The sequence below is a fragment of the Triticum aestivum genome, chromosome 7D (genome assembly GCF_018294505.1).
Source record: "Triticum aestivum cultivar Chinese Spring chromosome 7D, IWGSC CS RefSeq v2.1, whole genome shotgun sequence".
Classification (NCBI taxonomy): domain Eukaryota; kingdom Viridiplantae; phylum Streptophyta; class Magnoliopsida; order Poales; family Poaceae; genus Triticum; species Triticum aestivum.
The window spans coordinates 43,164,797-43,176,649 of NC_057814.1; the positions used below are offsets into that span (position 1 = coordinate 43,164,797).

Below are 11,853 nucleotides of genomic sequence, written 5' to 3' on the forward strand. Positions count from 1 at the left end.
AAATTAGGAGACAGTGAATATGAAACTTGGCTAGGCTATTTCCCTGAGTTTGTTGTAAACTCTGTAGCTGGTGATTCGGCCGGTCTAAATTTGTAATGGAATACAAGGTTGTTCCTTCAAAAAAGAAAAGAAAAAGAAAAGCAACTCTCGCCGCACGCACGCACGCACGCACGCACGGCGTCATCGCTCAGTTCCATCTCATCTCGCCCCTCCCTTTCCACCGTTTCCAGTAAGTTTCGGCCTCGCTTTCCCGACCCAGCCCGCAAGCCACACGCATCGGGTCTCAGCGAGCGATCTCACCACTGACCCGCTCCCTCCTCCCGCGTCACGTGTCCCCCCACTCTCCCCCCATCTCCCCCGCCTCACAGCTCACCCCGCCGGCGGCCGCAGCGGCGCGCCCCCGACCAGGCGGAGCCGCGCCGGCGGCCAGGGCAGCGGAGATGGTCTTCGTCTGGCTCGCCGCCTTCTTCCTCGTCGTCACGCTCATCGTGCTCGTCATCTTCCAGGTGAGACAGACCCCCCGCCCCGCCTCTTCTCCGGTCGCGGCCGGCTCGGGCCATACGGAGCCCCTGGGCCCCGGCGCGATCTCGCCTTGTCGTCTGTTAACCCCCTGGCGATTCTGCCGAGATTTTGGGAAGGGGTGGGCGGCGGATTTACGCGTTCTCCGACCCGAATTCTCCCACGATCCGGGGTTTGGAGAGGGGCCTGACTCCGGATTGCGGATTTGGAGCTTCTGGTTGGCTGGATAGCGCAGGAGCGCCAGGGGATTGGGTGCTGCTGCGTGTTCTGCTGCTGGTGCTGGTTCGTGCGCGGTGTCTGCGTCCAGATCTCCCACATGTTCGTCCTGCGTTAGCCTGCAGCAACCCAGAATTAACGCCCGGCAACCGTCGTTTCTAGTCTTGCAGTTCTGAAAATCAGTTTCAGTTCTGAAAATCGATTTCATTTGTTTTGTTGGTAGACGCATTAGGTGCTCCGATAGGTATTCAGCACACAGTATGTTCAGTAAAAAAAATGAATCGATCTTTATAAGGTCGTACTGAAGGTTTCGTGTGAGGTGGGTTTATTCACCAAATGTGCAATCAAGCTCTTGTCCCAGTTTGGTAGGGCTATACGAGTTCCACCCTCTATCCTGCTACTGTTAGTCTATCATGATACCTCTAGAGATCAGAATCAGGTAGTGGATGGTTATGAACTTAGAATATCTTTGCAGCTTGCCTAGTGTGAAACATTCCGTGTTCAAGTACCTGATCTTTGCCCTTAGATTGGGTGAGGTATCTAGCTTTTGTACTACCTTTTCCTAAACCTTCTTTTCTTACTGTATACTTTTCCCGGCTCCATTTTCTGTCTTCCTGTATCTAGCTTTTGTTACTGTATCCTTTTGTTGGTTCTAGCTGCAACTTCCTCTGTGCTTAGGTAAGCCCTTCATGGGTGATGAACATTTTCAGCAGACTAGTTTTGATTTTCTTGTAGGACAAAGGGAAAATCATCGATATATATCTCCATTGATTTTGATTGCCAGGTTGTTTTGGCATTTAGTATTTCCTAATGTTCCTGATTAAACATAGAACCTGACTGTTTTTGTTTCGTGTGAGGTGGATCGTTCATCCTTGCTCATATTGCTTTAGGTGGAGTCTGCATGGCTCTTTACTCATGTTTAACGTTTTAATCAACAACATTCATAAGTAAGCTTAGCCAGAAAGTTATTCTTATTCCTGACGATTTATGTTTCTTTTACAGTTGATGTGCTTGGCAGATCTGGAGTTCGATTATATCAACCCGTTTGATTCATCCTCTCGAATCAATAAAGTGGTTATGCCAGAATTTATAGTGCAAGCACTTCTAAGTGCATTATTCCTCTTATCTGGGCATTGGGCGATGTTCTTGCTTTCTGCCCCAATGGTGTACTATAATTATACATTGTAAGTGACTCTTGGCTTCTGTTTGCCTTACAATTTTTAAAACAACTGATATGGTTCCTCTAGGCTGTGGTCAGTATTTTGTTTATTGAACATTAGCTGCTACATAACGTACCATGCATAGTTTAACAGATTAACTGAAAGTTTGAAATAGTAACATGCGTCATTTCTCATCATACGTGAGAACTGAGAACCAGAAGAAAATAGGGAAACGGGTGCTGAAGACTGATACATCTATTTTATATTTTTATGTGATGTTAGACTGTTTGTTTTGATAGAAATATTTAGTGATATGGACCCAAGTCTTCTCCTGCTTCAGTCTTTGTACTTCACACATAATGTTCTGAAGGTGTTTTCATGATCTAAGTTCTTGGAAATTATTTTATTTCCTAAGATATTTGGATGCATCTAAGTGCTGTGGTACAATATCGTCATGTTAGTGTGAAAAATCTCAAATCTCTGAAACATAGATTTATTTAAAGAGCCTGCAAATATGGCGTCACTGGTTGGAATCACAAACAGCTAGGCATATATAACCTAAAATTGGCAATACATGCTCTGCAGCGAAGCTAAGAATAGGTCTTGCACCCTTAAAATTCTGCTTTTGTCTCCATATATTGACTTTGGGACTTCAGGGCACTGACCTGCTGTCAGATTATTCGTGCATTTACTGTTTGTACTATCTGAATAACTTCTTTACTACAGCACATGGTGTCACTCACACACATAACCCTACTGTATCCGTTTTTTAACTCATAATTAGCTCTACTTGGCTGGGATGTACTCACTGAAGGTTTTGCATGCGCCATTCTTGGTTTTATATGTTGTGAATAAGTGTAACCTTTTGTTGTCTTTGCAGGTACGAGCGGCGGCAGCATCTTGTAGATGTGACAGAGATATTTAACCATCTTTCACGGGAGAAGAAGCGCCGTCTTTTTAAGATAGCTGCTCTTATTGTCCTCCTATTCTTGTCCTTGTTCTGGTAAATATAACATATACCTACATTATTTGCTACTCCCTCCTATCCAAAAAAAGAGTCGTGGTTTTAGTTCCTAACTAAAACCACGACTGGTTTTAGTTAGGAACTAAAACCACCGATCCAAAAAAAAGAGTCGTGGTTTTAGTTCCTAACTAAAACCAGTCGTGGTTTTAGTTAGGAACTAAAACCACGACACTTTTTTTGGATAGGAAGGAGTAGTATTCACTGCAAGTCTGCAACCAGCAAAGAAGGAAAATAACCGCCTCTTGTTTCTGTGTTTGTCTGCAGGATGATTTGGAGCGTACTGGAGGAGCACGAGTAGAACGAGAAAAACACTGATAGCTCAACCTGGTTCTGCAGCCATTAGTTAGGTATTACGACATGGTCCTCATGGCCTGCTGGACACCTACTCCGATGCCGTCATTATTCATCCCCAAGCCTTTTGGATAAAATTTAGGGTGTCTGGAGAAACGATGCAAGCAGAAGGGCGAATACAACGTGTCCGAGGTGCTGTTTGTTGCTCGCGCCTAGCGAAATCTCCTACTGTTGTAGCGTGTAACATGACATGTAAGTTAGGAGCCACTCCCTGTTTATTTGATTGTGCATCCGTTCATATGGGGCGAAGGAGTTTGCTGCACCCAACTGTGCATGGTTTTTGTTCCGACCGACATTTTCATGTTATGTGTTGCCTTGCACCTTTATATATGCCGTTGACTATGTTAATGTCGTGGTCGATTTGTATTGTTGATTGATGGGTATGCAAGCAGAGTAGGCATTTCAATTTGGACTGCCGGTACATGTTTCAGTTGATTGATAAGTACCAAGTGGTATAGATTCTCATTTATGGATGCAGTTTGTTTCAGTTTATTGATAAATAATTATCGAAACTCGTCAGAAGAGCATAAACTGTTTTATTTCAGATGAACATAAACACACCACTAATTGGCCAACAGCAAAAGCGTACGAGTAATCACAACTATTAGCTCTCGGGTAGAGAACGCTTGGACCAAAATACAGCAGTAATAGTATAACTAGCAGCACCATAAGAACTCATGGACCATCTCCCTTCAGACCTATGAAGCAACCCGGCTTCTTTTCAGTAGGGCTCCACCGGCGCCCTGAAGTTTGCTCCGGCGTACACCGCCGCGTCGCCGAGCTCCTCCTCGATCCTCAGCAGCTGCAGCAAGCACAGAAAAGAAGCCTCAGAACACAGAACATGTAACATGGGTAAAGCACAAAAAAGAAGCCTCAGAACACAAACACATGTAACATAGGGAAAGCCTAAAGAAAAGCAAATTTGGGTAAGATTGCAGAGCTTCATGGCCTACCTGGTTGTATTTGGCCAGACGCTCGGACCTGCAGGGAGCTCCAGTCTTGATCTGGCCCTGCAACAAGCAATTGGAGAAAGATATGATTATGGTGTCACCACTGAACCATGAATTAATAATGCAATAAAAAGTGTGAGGTTTTCAAGCTCTGGTTCAGCCGAAGGCGGTGCCGTACCGTGGCCAGGCCGACCGAGAGGTCGGCGATGAAGGTGTCCTCTGTCTCACCACTACAGAGAGCAGAAAGAATGTTCAGTGCAAACAGATAAAATCACAAATTGCAAACCATCCAATATCCAATAGTGAGTTGAAAAGGACTGCAAATATGCAATGTTTATTACCTCCTGTGGCTCGCCATCACTCCCCACCCGGCGCGCTTGGACATGCTGACGGCCTCGATGCTCTCCGTCACCGAGCCTATCTGATTCACCTGTTTATACCATGTAAACAGAAGTGCTATTATTAGTGCATTATGGTTCTTTAAGACAAAGAGTCAGCAGATTCAGGCAGAGATTGATGGTGCTACCTTCAGGAGAAGAGCATTGCAGGTCTTCTCACTGATCGCCTTGGCAACCCTCTGCAGAATTCAAGCAGGCATCGGTAAAGCTCGTAAACATGTTCTCTTTTGTAAAATTCAGTGATATGCTGGCAATATTTGGCTTACCGTGGGGTTAGTAACAAGAAGGTCGTCTCCGACAATCTGCACCTGCTGCCCAACCTCACCGGTCATCTTGGCGTAGGTGGCCCAGTCATCCTGATCGAACGGGTCCTCGATCGACACGATAGGGTACTCGGAGACGAAGGACTTGTACAGATCTTTCAGGCTGTCGCCCGAGATTTTGTGGGATCCGTCGTTGTTCTGTTCAGTTCAGTCATTTGATGTTAGACAATATGCTAAGCCTGCTCTGATTTTTACTTGAACAAACTTATTGGTATCTGCAGTTGCAGAAAGGACAGCTGAGCATATGAGAACAGGGGAGGAAGCTGGAAATCTTACATCCTCCTTGAAATTAAGGTCATAGGTCTGGTCCTTCTCGCTGTAGAATTCAGAAGCAGCAACATCCATTCCAATGACCACCTGCCACACGTAGATAATTTATTGTCATACAATAGTAAATAAATGTAATGGCTGAATCACGGCCTAAGTAAAGAGAACTTTTTTTTACCTTTCCAGTGTAGCCAGCCTTAGCTATAGCTGCCTTCAACAGTTCAAGGCCCTCCTTGTTTTCCTGAATAAATATGCGACATTAGAAAATCGTATATCAGCATTTGGATTCACGTATTCTGATATAGGTCAAGGCAAAATAGTTGGGGTTTACCTGAATGTTAGGTGCAAAGCCACCTTCATCCCCAACGTTTGTGGCGTCTTGGCCATACTTCTTCTTGATTATGCTCTGCATACTAAATATATCAGCATTCACCCCAACTGCATATTCTGAATTTCAGACACGCTATCAGAAGGGTTTAGTTGTTGATTCACCTTAAGGTGGTGGTACACCTCAACTCCCATCTTCATGGCCTCCTTGAACGAGGCGGCGCCGGTTGGGAGGATCATGAACTCCTGTGTGTACACCAATTATATGAGAATCATCATATTTATCTGAAACAAGTTCCGAAGATTTCATTCATTCATCCCTGACCTGCAACTGCAAGCAGTATTCTCACCTGCATGGCGAGCTTGTTCCCGGCGTGAGAACCTCCGTTGATCACATTGAAAGCTGGCACGGGCAGCACCAGGGTCTTGTTCCCGGCAAGATTTGCAATGTGCTGCAAACAGATGATACTAATAACTTCAGTACCACATCCTCTAGCGATTGAACTGATGGCTTATGTAGGCCAGTTTTTGCAGACCTGGTAAAGAGGGATCTTCTTGACCATGGCGCCGGCCTTGCACACCGCCAGCGACACTGCGAGGATCGCGTTTGCCCCGAGCTTTTCATCGCGTCCAAAGAAAAGGAAATCATCAGTATAAAGAGTGGAAATTAAATAGCCGACGTGAGGTATAAACAGTCGTTGGATGATGATATATCTACCTTCTGTTTGCACCAGCCCCACTCGTTGGAGGTCCCGTCGAGCTGCTGGACCATGAAGTTGTCGATGTCGGTCTGCTCGGTCGGGTCCTTCCCGATCAGCGCCGGCCCGATGATGGCGTTTACATTGCTCACCGCCTGAAATTCAGAGATGGCACGGTCCAATCAGCTTCGCTTCAGTATACGATAATTGACTGTGGAATAGCTAGATTGGAAGGATTGGTAATGGTGGGTGGTGAAGTGCGGACCTTGAGAACACCTTTGCCGAGGTAATCAGAGCCTCCATCCCTCAGCTCCAGGGCCTCGTAGATTCCTGGTTGATAAAAGCCAGCGTTGAGGAAAGCGAACAAAGTTACAAGAAAGAAGCCATGGCGGAACGGGGGAGAAGGCAGGGTAGGGTGCGTACCGGTGGAGGCGCCGCTGGGCACGGCGCCCCTGGCGAAGCTCCCGTCGCTGAGCCCAATATCCACCTGAACCAAGATCACTGATTAGATTCAGAGAAACAGGGGAACATATTCACAACAGAAGAAATACCGGTAGTAAATCGATCGGGCTTGGTACCTCGACGGTGGGGTTGCCGCGGCTGTCGAAGATCTGCCGCGCCTTCACCGACTGGATCGTCGTCGCCGCCGCCATGGATGCTAGGCTCTCAAAACCTTGAATTAGCTTACGTGTCTGTTGGTTTCTAGCTGTATGTATGCAGTTGCAGCTTGAGGCAGGCGGCCTGGCCCGGCTACTTGTAGGCGGGGGTGAAGGGGGCGGTGTGGGGCCCACTTGCCAGCGTTTCGACGGATCCGTGGTCCGGACACGTGCCTTGCCGGGGTTTGCTTTGCTTGGAGGAGGGGGCAATACAGAATGGACTTGGGAATTAAGTTCACGCCGGGATTCTTTTCTTTCGTGTTCAACAAGTCCATGATAATTCTGCTACCGCTTTTTTTGACGGGTAATTCCACTGCTACTTTTTTTTTTTGCGGGGGTAATTCTGCTGCTGCTTTGCAAGAGTACCCGGCAGAAAAGCAGCACCCCCGAAAATGGCTTTAAATGTCTTACAAAAGTGGATGGAAGGAGTAATAAAAATAGCGTGAAAGTTAATCTGCTCAGGTGAAACCATTTTGACTTCAATTTGTACCCTTTCCCGACGCACAAGGATGGAAGAAAATGTTGTCTTGAGATGCGTACGTGGAGTTTTCAGCGAGGTGGGGGCACTGTGGTTAGGTTGGGTTAGGCAGCTCAGTCCTCTTCGAAGTTAATCAAAGTGAGGCCAAGAGAAACTTCGACTCCTCTGCCGCGGTGAACCAATGAGGAGTGCAACTCTGTCGACGAAGTACGTACGAGTAGTAATAATCAACCACTCCTCTCATCGCAGGGCCGGAATATCGATCGACTTCCTCTGTTTTCTACTGCCGTCCAAAACTGCTTCCCGTTTATATATCTCTCCTTGGCCAAAGGAGCTATATATATACAGAACGAAAGAAAATTCCATCAACGAGCATGCACTAATAGATGCCGACTTCAGCTCGTTTGTCAAACCTGCCGTACAGCTATACCGTTGGCTACCCAAGTGTTTTGGAATTCCAGTAATTAATCTGCATGTTTAGCTCGTGTGAACTTCCTTCCTCTGATTTTCGCAAAAAAAAAGAAAGAAATCCATTCTCTGAACAGGTTTTGCAGCATGTTCTGGTGCGTCAAGCTGGCATCATCCTAACAACTCCTCAGGTCTAAACTTGATTATTACTCCCACTAAAATGGATCCCACTTAAACCCTAGCAAATATACGAGGGGCTAGCTGAGGGCGACAGCGAATATGACTGCCGCCTGCCTCTGCAATTATACAACACTACTGGTTCAACGATGCAACAGGGAGGTCTCTGCCTTAATTTAGAGAATACTGGCTGACTTCAATTTGTAAGTGCTTGCAAACAAGACAAAGCTAAGTATATTATTGGCTGGCTAGCATACATAATTATAGCAATCTGCATATGTTCGTATATATAGGTTCATTGTCCTGTCCATCTCAGCGCTGCATTTCGTTCTCCATTACCAAATACTATAATTCTTGCAGCATGCTCTGTTACGCGAAGCTGCCGTCATCCTCGAGTCCGAGCTTAACTTCCATTATTTTTCAGCGAATTCGACTACGCCTGCCTTTGCAATTATTATGCAGACGCTACTCTATTACTATCTCTCTCTCAGTTTACAGGGCGTGCGCGTACCCTTAGGTTGTCAATTTGACCAACCTAATACAAGTCATATATTACAAAAAATATACCAATATAAGCTTTAGATGTTATATTTTCAAACGATATAATTTTTGTGTTATATAGTTTATATTAGGATGATAAAATTGGCAACCTAGATATACGCGTAGGACTTGTAAACTGAAACGGAGGTAGTAGTTCATCGACGCAATAAGCTGTGTGCGCCTTTGTACTGATTTATTCGTAGAGACATTAAGCTACGTTCCTCTATGATGACGTGTCACGTCACCGTCAGGGTAATGCGCATTTTTATCCTTTTGTCTGGCGGATTATCCTCTCATTTACGCTGACGTTCAGAACAACCCTTTGCTTTATTTTTTATTAACGGAATAATCCTTAATCTAGTTCTCCTCCAGTACGATGATGGTTAGGACTTAGGGTGATGACGACCATGATAAGAAAAACTAAATGGGCTGGATAGTCAAAACGAAATAAAAAAGAATGGGCTGGAGCTATTTGGTGATGGAAGGATTTGTAGAAGAGTAAACGGCCCATATTCTCCGATATGGGCCTCTTCTGGGTTATTTTGCACGAAAGAACAGGTTACGTACGGTTTGCCTCCAGTATGGACCGACCCATGGTCGCGCTGTTTTCCTTCTCTTTTCGGATTCTTTCTCTTTCTATTCTTCTGTTTTTGTTTCTGTCTTATTTCTTTTCTTTTCGTTTCTTTTCCTTTTTCCTTTTACTTCTTCTTCTTTCCATATTTTTTCCTTTTTCGTGCATTATATAAGTTCATTGTGTGTTTATATACAAAAATCTTCATTGCATATTTAAGGAAATGTTCGCCCTATATTAAGAAAATTTTCAAACTATTTTTTAAAAAGTTCATTGCGTATTTTTCTTTAAAATTCAGCGTATATAAAAATTTGTTCAATGTGTATTTAAATATTGTTCCTCTTGTATAAAAAAATGTTAAATGTGTATTTAAATATTATTCAATATATATAACAAAAATGTTCATTGTGTATTTAAATATTGCTCAGCATATATCACAAAAATGTTTAGGGTGTATTTTAAATTGTTCAAGGTATATTAATTTTTTTAATATATATAAATTGTTCACGTTTGAAAATTTTGTTTGAATTTAAAATTTTGTTCACTAGTCCTAATATTATTCCTTTTTTTAAGTGTTCACTATTTTTTCAACAAATGGTTGAAAACTGAGGATTTATTTTAATCTACCACCGCATTTAATTCCTACCACCGCATTTAATTCCTGCCACTGCATTTAATTCCTAGATTTTTGCTCTGCCTAAAAATCGCTTAAGGAACATCAAGTTTTCTGCGAGTTTGATTCCCAGTAGCGCATTCTTTGAGGATTATTTGGTCGCTTTATGGCGCCACAGGATGGGCTAGGCTATTAGGATCGCCCATGTCTGGAAACTTTGCGAAAGCTCGTTTGACGCTCGTGGGCGTCATACACGTGGTCTCGGTTTGACTGACTGAATCTAGACGATGCCGCAACTCCAAGGACGAGTCCCTCTCAAACTGTATCGTGCACCATGTTTTGCGGCGAGGTTACCGTCTCAAACTCTCTTTTTTTTGGCTCAACTGAGTATACATGTTGTAGCATCTATTCGGACGCACACTCACACACACACCTACATCCTATATCCGTAATACGTCTAGTGAGACTTTTGAAGTTCGCGACTCCAGGTACAACAGGCACGTTATCCTCACCTGTGGCTCGTAGACGTCGTGAGGCACTCGAGAAAATTATTACACTGTTCATTGATGAACAGTGTTCATGATGAACAGTGATGCTGCATTGTAGCGCAATGAGACACCCGAAAATTCGTCACCGATGGGGATCAAACTCGGGCGGGTGGGGTGGCCACTGCCAACCAGCGCCCGTCTCGCGGGCAATGGACTAAGAAAGATGCCTTGGTATTCTAGAGTGATGGCCCTGTGCAGACTAGAAGGGAAACGAAAAGAGCTACCCCCATTGGAGCAGGTGGGTCCTACCAGTTTCCGTCCCGAGGCAGTTTGTCCTCTAGGGCCCGCTAGGGTCCACTATCTCGTCTAGTGATCATGCTAGAGTCTATGTCAGCTTTTGCTGGCGGCAGGATCCCTCCGGGCACACGAGAGATCTACCCAGATCCGATGTGTGGCATCTCTCGCATGGCTGAACCATGGCTGCTGGTACCGATGAGAAGGATGGGACGAGCGAGGTGGCTCTCTAGTGCTCGACAACCTAATGCTCTCAATGCCTGGCCAGCTCAACGTGCTCGTAAATGGTTTCCTCCAGCAGGAACAATGGCGAAATTTAATGTGGATGGTGGTCTTTCTCGCCATGGGGATCGTGGTGCAGCAGCAGTGATATGTAGAGACAGCTCCGGCTATTTCTTGGGAGCCTCGGCTGTTGTGTTTGATGGCCTCATTGTTGCAGCATCTCTGGAGGCGCATGCTTGTAATGAAGCACTGGCTCTAGCTAAGGATCTGAATACCCACCGGTTAGTAATTGGGTCGGACTGCCTTGAGGCCGTGACGAACATCAACAAAGGAGCAGCGTCAACTTATGCAACGGTACTAGCTGAATCAAGCACAGGCGAAGTGAATTCTTAGATGCCTCTTTCTTGTTTGAGCATAGAGAATGTAGCACTAGTAGAAAACTGGGCTTTGGTCACAGGGCAATATTCACATTAGTCCCGGTTCGTGCGGCCAGGGGCCTGCCGGGCCTCGTGGGGGCATTGGTCCCGGTTCGTCCGGACCCTTTGGTCCCGGTTGGTGGGACAAACCAGGACCAATGGGCCACGCTCCTGACCCACCACCCTTTAGTCCCGGTTCATACCACAAACCGGGACTAAAGGGCTGGTCCTAGTTGCGGCCAGTGTTTAGTCCCACCTCGCCAACCGAAGGGTGCTCACACCAGTTTATAAGCCCGTCCCTCTCTGCCTTGTTGAGCTCCTCTTAAAGTGAAATAGATGCCCTTATACAGGGAATTTGACCTAAATTCACAGTAAATTTCATAGAAATTTATTATGAATTTAAGTTGAATTTCCTCTATAAGCGCATCTATGTTCATTTTTTTATAGTAAATAAAATAAACAAACCTTAATAAAATAAATAAAAATAAATAAACCTTAATAAAATAAACTATAGTAACTAAAATAAATAAACCTTAATAAATTAAATAAAAAAGCATCAATAAAATAAATAAAAATAGCAGCAGTAAAATAAATAAAAATAAAATAATTAAAGTAAAATACATAAGTAATTAGAAATAAAATAAATAAGTTTTTTGTTGTAAGTAGAAACAAAACAAAACAAATAAAGCAAAAGAGAAAACAAAAAACAGAGAAAAAAATTATGCCACCTACTGGGCCACCACGGCCTGAATACGAC

General features: G+C 44.5%; 2 protein-coding genes across 2 annotated transcripts; one reads left to right on the forward strand and one right to left on the reverse strand.

Annotated features, from left to right (window-relative positions):
• The first annotated feature begins 223 nt into the window (after positions 1 to 223).
• Positions 224 to 3,678, forward strand: LOC123165977 (protein cornichon homolog 4). The gene is made up of 4 exons (XM_044583738.1): positions 224 to 506; positions 1,738 to 1,919; positions 2,776 to 2,898; positions 3,184 to 3,678. The coding sequence occupies exons 1-4, from the start codon at positions 441 to 443 to the stop codon at positions 3,215 to 3,217; spliced, it is 405 nt and encodes a 134-aa protein (XP_044439673.1). The 5' UTR covers positions 224 to 440; the 3' UTR covers positions 3,218 to 3,678.
• Positions 3,679 to 3,789: 111 nt separating this feature from the next.
• On the reverse strand, positions 3,790 to 6,972 carry LOC123165975 (enolase 1). Its single transcript, XM_044583737.1, has 16 exons — positions 6,812 to 6,972; positions 6,657 to 6,720; positions 6,499 to 6,563; positions 6,254 to 6,388; positions 6,072 to 6,152; positions 5,886 to 5,987; positions 5,701 to 5,781; positions 5,540 to 5,614; positions 5,387 to 5,449; positions 5,218 to 5,298; positions 4,885 to 5,079; positions 4,747 to 4,797; positions 4,562 to 4,650; positions 4,399 to 4,450; positions 4,224 to 4,280; positions 3,790 to 4,072 (listed from the first exon to the last, which is right to left on the reverse strand). Exons 1-16 carry the CDS (start codon positions 6,884 to 6,886, stop codon positions 3,992 to 3,994), a joined length of 1,347 nt encoding a protein of 448 aa, XP_044439672.1. The 5' UTR covers positions 6,887 to 6,972; the 3' UTR covers positions 3,790 to 3,991.
• Between the last annotated feature and the right edge of the window lie 4,881 nt (positions 6,973 to 11,853).